At 43.0% G+C, this 19,602-nt stretch overlaps 2 protein-coding genes across 3 annotated transcripts in view; one reads left to right on the top strand and one right to left on the bottom strand.

Annotated features, from left to right (window-relative positions):
* Wrn (WRN RecQ like helicase) overlaps nucleotides 1-14,414 on the bottom strand; it is a 136,400-nt gene extending 121,986 nt beyond the window's left edge. The window contains exon 1 of the mRNA NM_001427071.1: nucleotides 14,248-14,414. The gene's annotated coding sequence lies outside the window, so the exon portion shown is untranslated. The remainder of the gene's footprint in view (nucleotides 1-14,247) is intronic.
* Nucleotides 14,415-14,528: 114 nt separating this feature from the next.
* The window catches only part of Purg (purine-rich element binding protein G), a 31,067-nt gene continuing 25,993 nt past the window's right edge, over nucleotides 14,529-19,602 (top strand). The window contains exons 1-2 of one of the 2 annotated variants that reach the window (XM_006253235.5): nucleotides 14,529-14,973; nucleotides 15,240-16,121. In XM_006253235.5, the coding sequence (XP_006253297.1) occupies nucleotides 15,246-16,121 (876 nt within the window). In that variant the 5' untranslated portion in view covers nucleotides 14,529-14,973; nucleotides 15,240-15,245. Of the gene's footprint in view, nucleotides 14,974-15,239; nucleotides 16,445-19,602 lie in introns of those variants that run through there. The other variant, NM_001191554.2, reaches the window with a different exon arrangement.

Genomic DNA, 19,602 nt, shown 5'->3' with positions numbered 1-19,602 from the left:
TCAATAATAACTCTAACATAACCTTAGCTCTCTAAAACATGTAGAATCAATTAAAAAAAATTGGTAGTAGAGTGCCATACATAATGCCCTGAATTTGATCTTCAGCACTGGAAAAAAAAAATCCAACTGTTTGCTGTCTGCAAGAAACTCATCTTACTAGCAAATATATACAGAGACTTAAATAAGTGCAAGGATGGAGAAATGATGTTCTAAGCAAACAGAAAGAAAAATCAAACAGAAATAGCTATGCTCGTATCTGACAAAGCAGACTTCAAGTCAAAATTAAAAGGCATAAAGAAGGTCACTCCATAGTAACATAGAAGTTCACCGAGAAGATAGAACAACTCTAAATGTATACACATGGTACACTGATACACCCATCTCCCAAAACACACACACATAAACCCAGATCTTGATTGTATAACTTCAATACCCCATTCTCATCAATAGATTAAATAATCCAGGCCAAAAAATTAGCAAAGAAATTTCAGTGAAACTGAAACATAGACTAAATGAACAGGGATCTCCAGAATATTTAAACCAACAACTAAGGAAACAGCCCAAGTCACAACCAATAAAATACATCACATTTTAGACCCCAAGTTTTTGTAAACAAACAGGAAAACAACTGAAATAATTCAGACAATGAAAGAAAACTATAACTCAATAGCAAAACAAGCTACAAAACTATACAAGCACATGGATATAAACAATATTTTTTGAATGAACAACAGGTCACTGAAATTGAGAGGATATAAAGTAGTACAGCTACTATAGAATCCAGTATAGAGGTCCCTCAAACAAATTAATATATGAACTAATTTGTAAAATAGATATATTAATACTCTAATAAGTAGAACTAATATATTGTCTTGCCCTACCACTCTGAATACATTCCTGAAGGAATGAGTTAACATGTAATAGACTATACACTTTTATGTACCACAGCACTGCCAAGTTAAGTTATGGGATCAGTATAGATACCTATAAACAAATAAGTGGATAAAGAAAATGTGGTGGTCCTAGTTTCTCTGTTGCTATGATAGAACACTGACAAAAATCAACCTGAGAGGTTGATTTATCTTATAGGTTACAGCCCATTATCAAAGGAAGCCAAGGCAAGACCCTAAAGTCAGGAACCCAAAGAGAGAGCATGAAGGAATGTTGCCCTATTGCCTTGCTTTTCCAGGCTAGCTCAGCCTGCTTCCTTATGTACCAGAAGACCACTTGATCAGGGGACAACACTCAGTCAACTGAGTCTTCCCACATCAATCATTAATCAAGAAAATAGCCCACAGACTTAACTATAGGGCAATCGGACAGGAACAATTCCTCAACTAAGATTCCCTCTTCCCAAGTGACTAGAGTTTGTGTCAGGTTGACAAAAACTTAGAGCCAGAGCAATGAATGGCTCAGCAGCTAAGATCATCACTTACTGTTCTTGAGGACCTGGTTCAGTTCCCTGCATCTGCATGCTGGTTTCATGATCATCTTTAACTCAAATTCTAAGAGATCAAACATCCTCTTCAGGCATATAATATGTGTGTGGTAGAATATGCCTTTAAATCAAGCACTTAGAAGATAGGTTAGATCTCTCTGAGTTCAAGGCAATATAATGGTCCTGGGCCAGTCAAGGGCTACATAGTGAGAACCTCTATCAAAACAAATGACAAAAACTGAGCAGCACAGGGATCTACATACATATATAACATAATATAACTCAATCATCACAAATTAACAACAAAAATCCTGTCATTTGCAGGGAAATGGATAGAATATGGTATGGCATTAAGCTCAAAAAGGGCAAATATTGTGTTTTTTTCTGATATTCAGACTCTAGCAGAGAAGAAGAGGAACAGGAAAGTAAAAAGAACTATTTGGAACAAGGGAGAACAACAGTAGAATGGTAACAGTAAAAGGCACTGAGGGTGTGTGGCCAAACACATTATAGTACATGTGTGGAATATATGTATTAGTTAATAAACAACTAGTACAGGTCCTTCTGAAACCTATTATTGCACACAATTGATATATGCTAGTAAACAAAAAAGGAACATAAATACAGTTAGAGATACCAAATCCAGACAAAATAACCAAAGAATGTATTTTTCATCAGCAGGTAATCACAAAAGTGCTTACAGATTGAATAGTCTTCTATACGATAAATTCAAACAAATGAGAAACGAAGACTCATTTACCCCATACTTTATTTTTATCCACTGACCCTGAGTCAGAGTGCTGTGTTCTAGTAGGATCTATTTTCTCTGGAAGTACAGAGGGACAAACTACAGAAGTTTCCAGCTACAATTTGAATCATTTCTGTATTCTCATCCAACTGTTCGTGCATACAGAAATACCAAAAAAACAAAAAACAAAAAAAGAAAAGAAAAACAAAAAAAAGGTATTTCAGTGACTGGTAGATTTATAAGACTAAGTAAGTCATAGTAAGAATAATCTGGCACGGGGTTGGGGATTTAGCTCAGTGGTAGAGCGCTTGCCTAGCAAGCACAAGCCCCTGGGTTCGGTCCCCAGCTCCGAAAAAAAGAAAAAAAAAATCTGATCTAGCTTTCTTTTAATCTTATTTTTAGATATTTTCAGAAAATGTAATTGTGCATGTTAGCTATACTTACTAGTAACTAGTATGCATGTATGTGTATGTGTATATATATATATAACAACCTATAGATTATTTTAAATATATATATACATATATATATAGAGAGAGAGAGATAGAAATGAGAAGGGAATGAGAAAAACAGGGTAACCAAGAAATCTATAAAGTTTTCATTAAATTCCTTAATTAAATAGATTTTTTAAGACTCATTAATCTATCACAGAGTTTTTGCTAGTCTTAACTTCCATCCAAACAGTCCAAATTAAAAAAAAGAAGAAAAAATAGAAAAATTATCCACCTATTAGCATTCAGCCACAATAAGTCAAGGCAATTCTGAGTAGTAATAAGATGTCTTTCGATTTGCCTATTTCTTCTAGGTACCTAATAAATTTTCCTGTCAACTGTGTAGAATGGACATATGCAAACTATATATGTCTTCCTGTATGAAGGAAATAGTTTCGTATTAATAAAAGCCAACTGATAGAAGGTACAAATATAAATCAACCAAATACTAGGCGGTGAAACCACAGGGCTAGCAGCAGAGAAACAGAAACCGCGCCCCTCCTCCTCTCCCCTCCCCCTCTCTGCTGTGTCATGGTGAGGAGCCTCGCTGCTCATAAACCAGGAAGATGACCTGGTCTGAACTGAATCCGCGGCACGGCGGAATGCTTTATAACTGAACTTCGCTGTCTACCTAAATAATGTATTATTGTTAATGAATTTCCTCTGTTCTGTGAGTAGCTTTAGCAAGTCAGCTAAAATCCACCCTTCTAGACTGGGACACGGCAGAGAAAGTTTTCAAGGAAGTCCATTTAAAACTTGCTTAAGTGTCTCCTTCTCTCCTTCTGTTTATTACTCTGCCTTCATAACGGCTGCAGTGAAATTTTATAGGACTCATTTCAAGTGGACGTTCGTGGTTGCCCAGGCAGCCTCCATTCTGCACTAGACTCTCTTAATCACACTAATAAATTTAATTCAATGAACAGTTCCCTACTAAGCCAGTTCCCATAGTGGACCCAATCGGCCTATAGGTAATTGTCATTCCCCTTGCCATAGTGACTAGGAAACTCAGGCCTAAAATCAAAGCCATATCCTGAATTTGCTTTAAGAACAAAATACATGATTCAAGTCCAAACAGACACAGGGGAAATTTTGAGATTTCTAAGAATAGTTCTAAAACTAATAATCTTCTCTCTTAAGAAAGTGACCTGAAGTGATGGCCTCCATTTGAGAACTGAAGCTTAGACCTTCTACAACCATGAGCAAAGCCTACTTGGGGAAAGGCCTAGAATGAAGGCAGCACACAGAAGCCTCCGGCCTAGATGGAAATAAAGCCTTACCGAGCAGCACACAGTTCGTTCCTGTAATCGGGACTCTGGGGAAGCTGAGGTGGGATAACCGTCACTAGTCAAGGTCAGTTTGGGCTACATAGGGAGTTGCAGAGAAACCTGGATACAGAGTGGAGTCCATCTCAAAGAGAACAAAGCGGTTGGGAAAACCTCAGTTAATCTATTAATTAACTGAGTACAGAAGCATGAGCACCCATATTTAGAGAGAGAGGGGAATGGGGGACAGAGAGGAGGGAGCACACATCTGTAAACCAATATGGGGAAGCAGGGGCCAGAGCTCCCTGAGGATGCTACTTAGTCAGTGCATCTGAATCAGTGAGTTCGGGGTACAGTGAGAGACCCTGTCTCAAAACCTAGGGTAATAAATGATTGAGGATCATACTTCTGGCCTCTACACACACACATACACATATAAACACATACATGCATGCACACAAAATAACAACTAAAAATAAAAACATTTCCTTACCTTTTAGGCCTACCTGAAGTTTTCTGTACTAGCACTCTAATCCATAAATATCTAAAATAAAATTATGCTGTGGAATTTTTTTTTCTTTAACCCCTTACCTTAAACAAACTACCATAACGAATACAGTGGTTAGTGTTGTACCTTCAAAATAGAAAGTTCTGCTGAGTGTGCTGGAAGATACCTGTAACCCGGCACTCAAAATGCAGAAAGAGGGAGATCAAGACTTCCCACAGCCGGCTTGGGCTACATACATACACGTGCAGTGGCCTTATCTCACAACACATGGTTGGAAGGTAAAGCTCCATGGTAGAACACTTGTAGAGCATGCACGGGACCCTAGGCTCCAACCCCAGCACTGGAGAAACGATTGAAAACTTTCCAAAAAAAAAAAAAAAAAACCCTAAGAAACCAAAGGTTTCATCAGCAACGTTAGAAACTGGTAACTAAATGAGACCGGTGTTTAACTCAAGGCTAGAAAGCCCTGCATTCAGCGCTGCTGGCCCAGAAGAAAAGTCCAAAGTCTCTTCAGTAAGTGGCACTGGAGAAATGGCGCATCCTCTTACAAAAACAGCAAGCTTGGCGGTGGAGCACTTGCCAGGCACTGAAATAATAAATAAATAATAAACAAACAAACAAACAAATAAACCGCACTGTTCCACACTGCCTGCTGGATACGCCAGAGAAGAGATGAAGTCAGCACGCAGGAGATCCCCCTGCACCATCTGCCCCCATGTTCTCAGAAGCTGTACTCACAACCGCCAAACACGGAACGGCGTGAGCGACTGTCAGAGGATGAAAGGACAAGGTCAAAAAGAGGGGAGAGAAATAAGAGAGCGCGTGGCGGGCTGAGATGGAGCCCCCGGTGCCTCCTATGGAGGTAGGCCCTGATCTTCTACCGAGAAAGAGGGAGAGAGAGAGAGAGAGAGAGAGAGAGAGAGAGAGAGAGAGAGAGAGAGAGAGAGACGGAGACAGAGACAGAGACAGACAGAGAGAGACACAGAGAGAGAGACACAGAGAGAGAGGCAGAGAGAGAGAGAGACAGAGAGACAGACAGAGAGAGAGAGAGAGACAGACAGACAGAGACAGATAGAGAGAGAGAGAGAGAGAGTCTTTGATTACCCGCCCCTGCGTACTACACCAGGCTAGCTGGTCTGGAGGCTGCTGGAGACTGACCTCTCAAAGCTTCCATTAGAGCTCTGGTATTACAGACCACAGGATCTTCACTGGCTAGTGCGTGGATTCTGGGAAATCGAACTCACCTGCACACTTGGACAGCAAGCGCTTTATGCACCAAGCCGCGCTCCCAGACCAAAGGTCTATTCTTAGAGCTGTGTGGGAATAGTAGGTCTAGAGACCTGATGTACAGCATTGAGGACTCCAGTTAGTAATACTGCACTGCAGACTGAAATGTTACTAGAAGTAAAATATGAGTGCTCTCAGAAAACACAAGAGAAGCCTGTACTGTGATAGGCCGTGGTGCTCCTCTCCTTAATGACAGCAGTCAGTTCACTGTGAGATGCACATCAAAGCATTCTCCTGTGCGCCTCAAATGCATGGAGTAAAGAAGTAAGCCAGGTCCAGAAATAGATCCAGATAAATAAAGACATTGGACATGTAATTAAAGAGGCATTTCTAATCTTTGAGAAAGAACAAGTTAGTCGATAAATGGAACAAAAAAACCCAGCTATAATTTTAATATGCTCATACTGGCAAAACTTTTAAAGGTTTAATTTTTAAATTTTTAATTTTTAAAGGCAATTTCCAGGATAGCAAGTGCTAGCCCCACCACTTTGAAAAACGTTCGGTAGTAGTCATCAAAACGTTAAACCTCCAAGCTCTCAGGTTAGCAATTACACATTCATATGAAAACACTGGCACACGTGCCCCAAAACAAATGTTCATTGCACAGTTTATGAGAACAAAAATACTGAAGTAAATACTATGGTAAATGAATAGTCAAATCGTGGCAAGTCTGTAACATTGAATACTGAGTAGTGAAGAAACAAAACAGAGCCAGGTATTAACGGGCTCTCTAAGATACATACTGGGTGAAACAAGAAAGGCTGTCAGTTATAAGTACCATTCAATTGTAATGTGAAATGGAAGTCTATATTCACTGGAGACTCAGAAGTACAGGCCCCGTGACCTAAGCACACCCTCCACCTCCCCCACTGCCACCTCAGAGACCCGAGTGAACAGATGTTTGAGTCTCATTTTAAAAAGGGTGTAGTGTTTGCATAGAATGTACACACGTCTTCCTGAATATGTCAAAACACCTCTGAACGTCTCAGACATAACAGTGTGTTATGCAGTTGTTATGCTGGCGGGCTGATTAGGAAATAGTGCAAGAGAAAAGGTGATTTATTATAGACACACACACACACACACACACACACACACAAAACGTATTTGATATTTCTGAATAGTCAGTTAAATATGGGAACATGGAGCCCACAGACACAGAAGTCTGAATAAACACATGTGTGCAAAGAACAAGCCAGGAGAATCTGGATTAGTTAACAGGTGCCCTTACAGGGCAGAATGGGACTGGGGCTCAGATATGCGTGCCTGTCTCAACACTCCAGAATTCTTTCTCATCACGCGTGATGTTTTCGTATTTGTCTTCTCGTTCCTTCTCCTACCCCCCTGTCTACATCTTTCTTTCAAACCAGCAATAACAAATAGTAAATATCACTTTATAGCTTTTCAAACTGGCCTCCCAAGAACAAATATAAGAGTTTAGCTTTAAAAAAAAGTAAATAAGAATGACAGGCAGAAACCAAAGCTGGCTGTGTCAACACTAGAGATCTCTGTGAGAGACGGCTGCCTAGCTTACATGACGTCAGGATTAAATCCCAGCATCACAAAAAGTGAATACATGTGCGCATACATGCTAAGAAGGATGGTAACAGGCCCACGGTACATTTTCATAGCATTGTACTCTCCTAAATTTAGCCTTCCCTAACCTGAATGCATTAGCGCTAAAACCTTCTGGTTAGAACTGACCTCATCTGCAGTGCCAGAAGTAAAACCTAATTGAGACCAACAGGAATTACTCATGACGATCCGTTCAGGGATAAGAATATAAGCCAGTTCTTGGTCCTCCGGCCCACCATCCTCTGGCTACCATTACTGGTTCCCAGGGAGTCCAACAGCAACAATACCTAGGATTCTACTTCCACACTAAGAGAAAGGACACTTTTACTTCTGGCTGGATGCGAAGGAAGAACTGAATAGTCAAGGTTAGCACAGGCTGCCATCTTTCAACCAAGAAGGTAACCAGCATGAAGATGGTTTCACAGTAGGCTATAAAACAAGGTCAGAAAGCCCTAGTATCTGCAGGCCACTCCGCCTCGGGAAGCATCACACAAGAGGTCACCAAATACCCTGCTATGCTGAAGTCAGTTTGACCCTGGGTATTCCACTGAAAGTAGTCTTGTCAATGAGACGGAACAATGCCCTACAGCCATCTGTTTTTATATTGCACTGGGCATCCAACTGGCTTTCTGCATGCTAGGCACATGCCCTAGCACGGAGCTGGCTCCCTGGCCCTAACAACATGCCCTGATCCAATTTCTGAAAGCTCCTCTCTTCAGCTACCATGACTTGGCTCTTCTCTAATGACAGGTTACTCAAACTTTTCATGGCATCTCCCAGTGCACTTCCTTCAGTACAGGGGTATCTTTATTCCTTATTTCCATAGGATAAATCCATAGATACGAAGTTATGAGGTCACAGAGTACTCCTGCTTTTCTGCAAGAGAATTTTTCTCATACTATATATATCTGGGCTCCTTGATTGTCACCAACAGTATCACAGCCATTTTTCTTTACAGTCTACCCCTTGATCCTGTCGCCCAGTCCACAACCTGTGTAGCCAAACCTCCAAGGAAGATAATGTCTTCTGATTTTCACTACCTTTCCTCCAATTCTTGTCATTAAGAAGAACTGAGATAGCCCACACTCTTAAGTTCTACCTATCGCATTCCGTAACCAACACCCATACTCTACAAGGTTATTCCCTGTAAGAAATTCAACTCCAACAATCCATCCACCCACTATCACCTGCAGTCAATGGTTTTCATTGTCCACATCCCCCTGGGTAGTTTTTACTTACCTTTTAAACATTCGGTATAATTTTTTTGAGACAGAGTCTCACTCTGTAGCCCAGGTTGGCCTGGACCTCACTATGTTGCCCAGGGTGACCTCAAGCTTATGGTGGTCCCCGTTTCAACCTTTTCCACATGGAGACACAGACACAGGCCATTGTTCCCATCTACCTGTCTTGCTGACCAGCTGAAGTTCCAGAGTGCTAACTAGTCTCTGCCACACTCCCTTGGCTTCATGGCCCTTCTTGGTTTTATTTCTCTCCTGCATATTAATCCTAATTGAAGTAAAGGAAGTTTCCCCGGTCACTTTTGCCTCCATGACTGCTGCTGTGTCAGTGTTTCAGGTATTAAGAAAACATCTCGGGGCTGGGGATTTAGTTCAGTGGTAGAGCGCTTACCTAGGAAGCGCAAGGCCCTGGGTTCGGTCCCCAGCTCCGAAAAAAAAGAACCAAAAAAAAAAAAAAAAAAAAAAAAAAAGAAACCATCTGAGCTGAGTAGTTAAAGTGGTCCCCTTTAAATCTGACTCTAAGGAAGTCATTTGTACTTCCTGGCAACCTACACTTTTCCCTTTACCTATTTACTACCCTCCCCGCCTGTGATGACAATTTTATGTTTCCCTCCTTCCTTAAGCCCATCATACCTCCCTGGACACAGTCATCCTCAGTTGGTGACCTTGTTTCCAGCTGCCACAAGCTCTCAACCTGAAATGGATTGTCTTAATGTGCCCATGTAGTCTACTGTAACGACTGCTTTTATTTTGAATTGGCTGGGATTCACTGGCACGGGGAGGCCAGACATTTGCTTAAAATTCTGTCAGTACTGGGAATCTAGCCTCAAGGGTTTGGGTTCCATATCAACCAACACATTCTAGAACAGAGAAGAGGGAAAGATGACCAGAACACAGACATGTCCCTGGCCTCAGATTTAGTCTCGGACCAGAAATTATACCATCAGCAGCTCTACTTTGAGTAACTCCTCCTTCCTATCCTCACCTTCATGGTGACAACCTTAGTTCAATCCAGAGAATTCTGGAAGGGGGTGGGGGGTAATTGCTTTCCTTTTTGTTTTTGTTCTTGATTCGAGACAGTATGTTGCTATATAGCCCTGGCATTCCCTATGTACTACTCATTAGCCTCGAACTTTCTGCAATCCCCCTGCCTCAGTCCAAGGACTGGAAATACAGATGAGCATCACCATGTCTAGCTCGACCTTTATAGTGGATGGACATCCTGACAGCTTCAACTGAAAACAATAGCCAGTGTGGTCCTGATAAATCTAAGGATTAAATAGCATGACCAAGTGAAACTTAACCTCAGGAATACAAGGATGGTTCAACATAAGAAAAATGGCTAATATAATAACTCACATTAGAAATATAACAAGCTCAAGAAGAAGGAAGACCAAAATGTGAATGCATCAGCCCTCCTTAGAATGGGGAACAAAAATACTCACAGGAGGAGATATGGAGACAAAGAATGGAGCAGCGACTGAAGGAAAGACCATCCAGAGACTGTCCCGCCTGGGGAATCCATCCCATATTCAGACACCAAACCCAGACAATATTGCGGATGCCAAGAAGTACATGCTGACAGGAACCTAATGTAGCTGTCTCCTGAGAGGCTCTGCCAGAGCCTGATGAATACAGAGGCGGATGCTCACAGCTAACCATTGGACTGAGAATGGGGTTCCCAATGGAGGAGTTAGAGAAAGGACTGAAGAAGCTGAAGGGGTTTGCAACCCCATAGGAAGAACAACAATATTAACCAACCAAACCTCCCAGAGCTCCCAGGGACTGAACCACCAACCAAAGTGTACACATGGAGGGACCCCTGGCTCCAGCTGCATATGTAGCAGAGGATGGCATTATCTGGCATCAATAGGAGGAAAAGCCCTTGGATTTTCTGTGAAGGTTCATTTCCCCAGTGTGGGGGAATGCCAGGGCAGGAAGGTAGGAGTAGGTGGGTGGGGGAGGGGAAGCATCCTCATAGAAGCAGGGGAAGAAAGGATGAGAGAGGGGGAAACCAGGAAAGGGGATAACATTTGAAATGTAAATAAATAAAATATCCAATTAAAAAAAGAAATATAATGGGAAAAAAACAACATGCTTATCTAAATTTACACAAAAAATTACTTGATAAAATTTAACAATATTTCATGATTTTAAAAATGCATAGAGCAATAGCTGAAGATAATTTCTTCAACATAATAAGCAACAATCATATCAACCCTGCAGAAAATACTGAATGAACAACTTCTTCCTTAAAGATACCCATTTTTACCACTGCTACTTTTGAAAGTTCTAGACAGAGAAATTATACATGATTTATTGTTAAGGGGCACCTGTGATAATTAATCTTATTGTCAACTTGACAGGATCTAGAATCAACCAAGAGATGAGGCACTGGGCATATCTATGAGGTATTTTCCTAACCGGGTTATATGAAGTGGGAAGACCCAGCCTAACTAGAGGTGGCACCTTCCACTGGTAGCCAGATAAAGGAAGCTCTGGGGAAAAGCCTGGCCTCTTGCTTCACCGCCTTCAAGTCCTGCTGGCGAGTTCATCTGCCCTGTTGATACGGTTATCTACACTGAAAGTTCATGTGTTCTGTTGCTGCTAAGGTCACTGCGGTAATATTCCCTTACTGACGGCTGAAGCTTCTTCAGGTTCCAACACACACTGAAGACCAGTGGCTCTCCAAGAATCATCCAGGCTTTCAGCACTGGGTTGGGTCTGCTGAAACATTCAGTCCCCTACTATGAGCAGCTACAGAGTTCTGTGCCTCTGTAGTAAGAAGACTGCCATTGGGGCTGGGGATTTAGCTCAGTGGTAGAGCACTTACCTAGGAAGCGCAAGGCCCTGGGTTCGGTCCCCAGCTCCGAAAAAAAGAACCAAAAAAAAAAAAAAAAAAAAAAAAAAGAAGACTGCCGTTGTAGAAATACCCAGACTAGAACATAAAGGCCAATCTAACGAATGCTCGTTTAATATAGATTTACTCTATTGCTTCTTTTCCTCGAAGCAGTGCTTCTCAACTTGCCTTGGAATTTGAATGACCCTTTCACAGGGGTGGCCTAAGACCATCTGCATACTCAGATATGTCTTATGATTCATAGCAGTAGCAAAATTAGAGTTATGAAGCAGTATGTGTGTGTCTGTGTATGTGTCTGTGTGTATATGTGTGTGTGTGTATGTGTATGTGTGTATGTGTCTGTGTGTATATGTGTGTGTGTATGTGTGTGTATGTGTATGTGTGTATGTGTATGTGTATGTGTCTGTGTGTGTGTGTCTGTGTGTGTATGTGTGTGTATGTGTGTCTGTATGTGTATGTGTGTGGATATGTATGTGTATGTGTCTGTGTGTGTATGTATGTGTGTGTATGTGTGTGTATCTGTGTGTGTATGTGTGTGTGTCTGTGTGTGTCTGTGTTTGTGTCTGTGTGTGTGTATGTGTGTGTCTGGGTGTGTATGTGTATGTGTGCGTGTGTCTGGGTGTGTGTGTGTGTGTGTGTGAGAGAGAGAGAGAGAGGACAGTTTCATATTCAAATGAAGAGTTCCTACAACTCAACAAATTCAAAAGTCAATTTTGAAAACAGGCAAAGGACTATACTATATTCTATACTATATACTATACTATATGCATAAGAAGAGTAGCCATTACATACATGAAAAGCTGCTCAGCGACATTAGTCAGTAACCAAAGCCCAAACAGCAAATGCAAAACCAAACAAAAATAAGATACTGCCCCATGTCACCCTCTAGGAGGACTACAATATGAAGGAATGAAAAGTAGGGGAATATGATCTGACAAGGTCTTTGGGGAAACGAAGACACTTGTGCATTACCACTCTGGGGAAGTTCAGCAGTTCATCAAAAAGCTTATCATATAAACCAGAAGGCTCCATATACAGGCATAGGTCAAAAAACTTATAACAGGGACGTGGATACACTCAAGAACATTCAGGGCAGCAGTATTCACCATAAACCACGGAGAAACCAGCCTATCAATAGTATAATGGAAAAGCAAAATGCTGTACACATACATGGTGAATTAGTCGTTCATTCATTCAGTCTTAAAACAGGAATTAGGCTCAGCTATAAACCACAGCAGAGGTGGGCCTTGAGAACACACTGAGTCACATCTGCCAGGTACCAAAGAACAAATATTTATGACAAATATTTACATGGAGTATCTGAAATGGATGGATTCATAAGAGAAGTGATATATTACAAATTATTGGGACCTGGGAAGAGGAGGCAATGGAGTTATGGTTTTATGGTTATTGAGTTTTTGCTTGGGATGAGGAATAATTTCTTGACACAGGGCCAGGGTGTGCTCAATAAAAGAATAGGTATTTAGCATGGGCAATGCCCACCATCCAAAAGCAGACAAACAAGAATGCAACCAATGACAGAGAACATTGTAGAAGTATGTAGTGGTGACATCTGCACATGCAGATAAACTGATAATATCACTGAACTGTACTTAAAGTTTTTAAGCTAGCAAATTATAGTGTGTGTGTGTGTGTGTGTGTGTGTGTGTGTGTGTGTGTTTCCCTGACAACTCGCTAAGAGCTTTCCAAGTCTTCTCTGGTCTCTACAAGCAGGCTTCTTTTCTCAATGGTAAGGGCTCTTCTGGGTTGCTCTTACTACAGGCAACCTCCTTCAGGTTTGCACTTTCTTACCCCTCTCTACAGTCACATAAATGACATCTCACTTCCTTCACTGTAAGGACCAATTGGGAAATTACACTTCCCAACACCCCCCCAAACTGGCCCTCACTCCTCTTTCATTTTCATTTTGACAATACTGCATTTGGCATTTTTGCTTGTTTCTTTCTGCTAAACTTTAAGGTCAAAGAGAGTAAATTTTCTCTGTTCTATTCATTTTGTTATCTCCAGTGCCTTCAGCAGCGCTCAACAATTCTATGCTGAATTCGCACAGTACTGAGATGCCATTCACTAGTAGAGCGCTGTGTCAAGCAGGTGACAGTCCAGGGTTCCATCCTTAACCCAAGAGAAGACGGAGAGGACGACTAGTATTCAACAACATCAAGTACCAAACTGCCCTATACACCACAGGCTTTACATACAATCTCTTATAAAAAGATCCGGAGGGCATGACAGGGTAGGCAGTACTGTCTTGTGTTCGAGGGCAGCGTGGGCTCAAAGTGTGAGGGTCCACAGAAGAGAAACCCCATCTCAACAAAAGCAAAGGAAAAATAAAGCCTAAATTATTATTTGGGAACTCTGGACTAGCATCCTAAAGATTTTTTGCTCTCCGGGTTTTGACATATCAGGTCAATGGAAGAACGAGTCATATTTAACAAGGCAAAATGCTCATTAGTACAATGACTTGACCTTAAGAGATCCAAAACAATTTGCTCAGCCGTGGAAAGCCGGTGGCTTCCCCGCCTCAGTTACCTCTGCCTCAGACGGCTTCTAAAAGCATGATTCTAGGAGCGCTAAAAACAGCAGCAGGGGCGGAAGAGGCGGGAAAGCCCAATACTGACGGAAGCAGGGGAGGCCTGTGGCTCCCAGGCCTTTTTCCAAGAGATCTGAAGGAGAAAAGAGGCGAGGCTCCCTTTCCAACGATCTCCCCAACACAACCCCAGGAGAATGCCCCGCGGGCGAGAGGGACAAGAGTCTAAGATGTGTAGATTATAGCCCAGGGTACGCAGAGAAGAGAAGCAAAAGCAGGGAAGACACGTTACCCTGAAAAGAGCCAGATTTACGGGTCTTCTTCAGCAGGATGACTTATGGAGGGCTGAGAAACAAAGCCCACAACCCAGGCATCGGGCGAGGCCTCACATTTACTAACTTTATACCAACTAGCGCCTAGGTGCACTTCTGCTCAGGAGACTGCCCTTCCTTGCACTCCGCCCGCGGCCCCGCCCAACCTCTCCCAGCCCCGCCGCCTTCCCACCCGCCGCAGCCATTCCTGTCCGACCGCGCGGCGCGCATGCTCAAAGCTGACGGCCGCTGGGCACGCTGGGAAATGTAGTCTCAACGCAGGTGCGGGTGAGCCGCGGGAAGTCATAACGCTCCCGCCACCTCTCCAGCCGGCTCTCACGCACGCCGGGTCCCCGCGCGCTGCTGCCGTCAGGGCGCGCCCGGAGGCTGAGGCCGAGCCCCCCTCTTTCCACTAGCGCGGCTGGGGAGGCGGGGTCCCAAGTCCGGCCCGGCCCGCAGCTCCCCGCCTCCCTCCCGCCCTCCCCGCGGCGTCGGGCCGGTGCCCGAATCCAGGCAGCGGCCGCAGGAGGCGCGGCGGCGGCGGTGGGCGCCGCAGGCGATGCCCCTGCCCCGCTGCTCCGGCGGGGGGCAGAGCGCGCGGCGGCGGCGGGGAAGGAGGCGGGGGGCGGCGGCTGCGGCGGAGGGGCCGAGAGCTGGCGGCGGCGGCGGTGGTCGTGAAGGGCATCGGTGGCGGTGACGGAGATGATGTGAGTGTCGGCTGGCTGGGGACCCCCGGGGCTGCCGAGCCCGAGCTGGGCGGCCCGCAGCATGCGGGAATCGGAACGGGAGGCCCGGGGCAGCCGAGGGATGCTGCGTGCGCGGTGCGAAACCGGCCGAGGCCGGAGCGCGAGAGCCGGGCCAGAGTGGGGGTTCCGGGCGGCGGCGGCGGGGGCAGTGCGGACCCAGGGGCGTCTGCGATTGTTCTCAACACCCCTCCCCCATCCCACCCCGTGTGTCTGTTTGTCACTTGCAGCTGAAGATGGAAAGAGCCAGGAGAAGGGGAGGCGGCGGCGGCGGCGGCGGCGGCCGTGGCCGCGGAGCCAAGAATGTAGGGGGCTCTGGCCTAAGCAAGAGTAGACTCTATCCCCAGGCCCAGCATTCTCACTACCCCCACTACTCCGCGTCAGCCACCCCTAATCAGTCCGGGGGCGCATCCGAAATCCAGGAGCTGGCCTCCAAACGAGTGGACATCCAGAAAAAGAGGTTTTACCTAGACGTGAAGCAAAGCTCCCGGGGCCGCTTCCTAAAGATAGCCGAAGTCTGGATAGGGAGAGGCCGGCAGGACAATATCAGAAAGAGTAAACTGACCCTCTCCCTGTCCGTAGCAGCAGAGCTGAAGGACTGTCTAGGCGACTTCATCGAGCACTATGCCCACCTGGGCCTGAAAGGCCACAGGCAAGAGCATGGCCAGAGCAAAGAGCAAGTCTCCAGGAGGCGGCAGAAGCACTCTGCACCCTCCCCACCGGTGTCAGTGGGGTCAGAAGAGCATCCTCACAGTGTCCTCAAAACGGACTATATAGAGAGGGACAATAGGAAATACTACCTGGACCTAAAAGAGAATCAACGAGGTCGCTTCCTAAGGATTAGACAAACCATGATGCGGGGCACTGGCATGATAGGTTATTTTGGCCACAGTTTGGGCCAGGAACAGACTATTGTCCTCCCAGCGCAAGGTATGATTGAATTTCGGGATGCCTTGGTTCAGCTGATTGAAGACTATGGCGAAGGAGACATAGAAGAACGAAGGGGTGGAGACGACGACCCACTTGAACTCCCAGAGGGGACCTCTTTCAGAGTGGACAATAAAAGGTTCTACTTTGATGTGGGCTCTAATAAATATGGAATTTTCCTGAAGGTAAGTGAGGTGAGGCCACCTTACCGTAATACTATTACTGTTCCATTCAAAGCTTGGACAAGGTTTGGGGAGAATTTTATCAAGTATGAAGAAGAAATGAGGAAAATTTGCAACAGCCATAAAGAAAAGAGAATGGATGGCCGGCGGGCCAGTGGTGAAGAACAAGGATGCCTGGACTAGCGTGAAATTGAACTCCAGCAGGCAAAATTTAGAAATCAGTTAATTGGCTAAAAGTACTGATCCGTAACCATGACCATTTGAAGAAGTTTCTCCTCTTTTGGGCCCTTTGTTATTAGTGATACCTCTAAGAGTTTATGCGTAAAGGAGTCTGGTTCTCATGCTATGTTCTACACGCATCCCTCTAATTCTTGTGGGAATTCCAACCTCCCCAGAGCCAAATAGTTTAACTGCTTCCACTACTCCATACTATAGAAGTATGTAGATCAGCACCGAGTGTGACACTCTGACCTTTAGACACGATAGCTAAGATTTACATTGCACTATGACGTAATATTGAAAATGATGCATAGACAATACGAAATCGTGAATTCCTATTTAACAACTCCCCCCTCCCACCCCACCCCACCCCACCCCCGAAGAAGGTCCCATACTTTGTTAAAAGTTCATGCTTTGTTAAAAGTTGCTAAGTTTACCTGTAGGGCAGTTACCACAGAAACAGAAATTAACCCCAAATATAGTATATTTCTTTATGAAAGTACTAGTAGGAATATACGTCTCATTGGGTGACTGAGTACTGACTACCACTAAAGTAGGAATATTATTAGATATTTAAACCTTTTAAAATGCAATACGATATCCCTTGACGGTTACTATATACAGTGTTCTATAATTTCAAATTTTGTGGTAACCCTACCGTTTTGGTTGCCATAGCAAAGCCACGGAAGAGTTTTAATTCGTTACTCTTAGCTAATTGCAGTCTAATCTTCTGTCTCCTATATGTTTTATTGACTTTCCAAGTTTAGGAAGCTATGCTTATGTCACTGTTGAGAGGGAGGCTTCGCCCAGTGGCTTTGTTATGGGAATTTTGGTGTTTTAGCCTTTCGTTGATAATTTGGAATCACTTTTCCTTAAAAATCTGCCATGAACTTTCAAGGTGTATTTTCTACTTTCCCACTCATGCATAGGGTTGGTGCACCACCTGACTGGTGTAAAGTTCATCTATGATATATGTTAGTAGCGCTCTTCCATTGGCTGCCCTTAAAACCATGTCAAACTTACATTATAAGCCTGACTTTTACACATACTTCAACTCCAAAAGAAAAATTTATTTTATTTATTTTATTTTTTGCTGAGAAAACAAAAAAAAGAGCATATAGAATATAAAATTGCAGTCTGGGAAATACAATATTTGGAAACAATATTGGCTATAAACATTTAAAAGGAAAATTCAGACATTTTCCAAGGTGCTCCTTCAGATTCTTAAAAGAGGTTTACTCTATACAAGACGTATCTATTTGTGCTTGCCTGCATTTAAAAAAAAAAATCACTTTCCAGAAAGTGCCACCTGAATTTTTAGACACTCAGCAATTTTTAAACAAGTGGCTATAGTATGTTTGTACAACCCACAACATCCCTTACTAACTGAATGAAATTTAATCTGTTGGGCTACATCTGATTCTAAACGAAACTGTGTTTTGTCATGGGATCAGTTACTGCTCCAAATGAGTCCTTGTGATCATATTTAAGAGACAGACACTGATTTCAACTCCCCAAATGTAGTTCTCATGGGCGAGAGCTGGCTGCAAGGACTGAGGTCAGGATGTGGCTCCTCTCTGATATGCTCTAAGTCATTCAGAATTGCTATGAACAATTTTCCCTCCAGAATTTTTCTCCAGACACATTAAACTAAGGTCGCTAAGGAAACCATGGGATGAATTAAGACGATGTAGTTCCGTGGCTTTTGTTAAGAGCAAGCACCTAGTAAGCCAGACATAGATACTGATGTTGGTTGCACGTTCAGTTTCTCATTTCTCGAAGTACTAAAGTGGAATCTCACACAGTTCACTACCGTTGTGAGCCGTCTGGATCACCATGGAACAACCGAAGGGTAGAGGAAAATGTCAGTACTAGCATTAATAGCACATGGTGGGTGTCGAGACTACAAAAGTAGCAAGGATTCTTAAACAGTCCTAACTAAGATAACGTAACTCTGTAGGCTTCATAAGAAGTAGTTTGGGGTCTATGAAGGAGTGGTGTGCACTTGAATTGCTGTACTACTGATTGTCATTGCTGCCCATCAGAGTGCCTAGTAATAATCATCAACCTGTCAGATTTCGGCAAACTGGAGCTGTGGCTGTTACCCAGTTGTTCCAATCACTACTGCTCTGAGTATAAACTCGCTCTTAAAACCCTACCTTCCTTTTTTGAAATATTTATATACATTAGGACTGATTTCTTTTTGCTTTTTTAGTCTGACGAGATTTAAGTGTGTATATACATATGTGTATATATACACACGGTACTGTGTCAGACATGAACATAAAGATATAATTAATTCACTGTATATACATATTATTTCATTTCAAAGTTCTTGCCATCTCAAAGCTGCAGATTGGGTAGCTATATATATATATATATATATATACTGGCAATTGAATATACTCTAGAAGCACTAAGACTTTTATCAATCCTTTGTTTACCTTTTCATAGTTAATATATTCATTGAAAAATGGTATGATGCTATGATTTTTCTGATACTTAAAATTCCCAAGAGTTCATTAGCCATAATTGTGATCCAGTTCAAACATCTAGACTTAGGAAGTGTATCGCCATGTATCTTATAAAATGAGCTACTATTTTTATCTGTGCAATATAAATTTTATTTATTGTCATTTGTAACATATACGGAGCTGCAAGTGTACGTGGTATTCTTCAGAATGACAGGATCCTTGCCTCGAAGGCATTAAACTCTTACAGAAACTGGATGTTAGAAGTAAAAAATGACCACTGAAGTTAGTAACCAAAATTACTAGTTCCCAGTACAATGCTAAACCCCTGATGATGTTTGCACATAGTCATAGAGCATAGTGTGGACAGACTCAACTGTAGTAATATAAGCTAGTAGTATAAAATCTGGAAACGGGTTCCTCAGTAGTTGGCAGTGCGCTCCTAGCAATTAAAAGTAGCACTAAGATGCTGCTTATATGCAAAAGATGCAATGTATTATAAAGACATTCAAGTTCTGCCGCATTTTATTATTTTCCTTCTTAAAGCCCCAAACTGCCATGTCCCTTAAACTTGAGTCAAACACAAGCTTATTTGCACTAAAGAGCATGGCCAAAAAATTAAATGACAGGGTGGAAAAGCTATTTAGAACCTCTTGAAATGATTGGTTCTAATGGGAGAATTTCACATTTGTCTATTTGAAAGCTATATGGTCCAGGCAGACAATCTGTCAGTTCACTAATTTAATAATGCACTTTACCTTTTGTATATAGAAGATGTACATTTATGCCACTTG

Source organism: Rattus norvegicus, chromosome 16 (assembly GCF_036323735.1).
Source record: "Rattus norvegicus strain BN/NHsdMcwi chromosome 16, GRCr8, whole genome shotgun sequence".
In the NCBI taxonomy this organism is placed as follows: domain Eukaryota; kingdom Metazoa; phylum Chordata; class Mammalia; order Rodentia; family Muridae; genus Rattus; species Rattus norvegicus.
The sequence above is the reverse complement of the archived record's forward strand: the minus strand, read 5'-3'. Positions and strand labels throughout refer to the sequence as shown.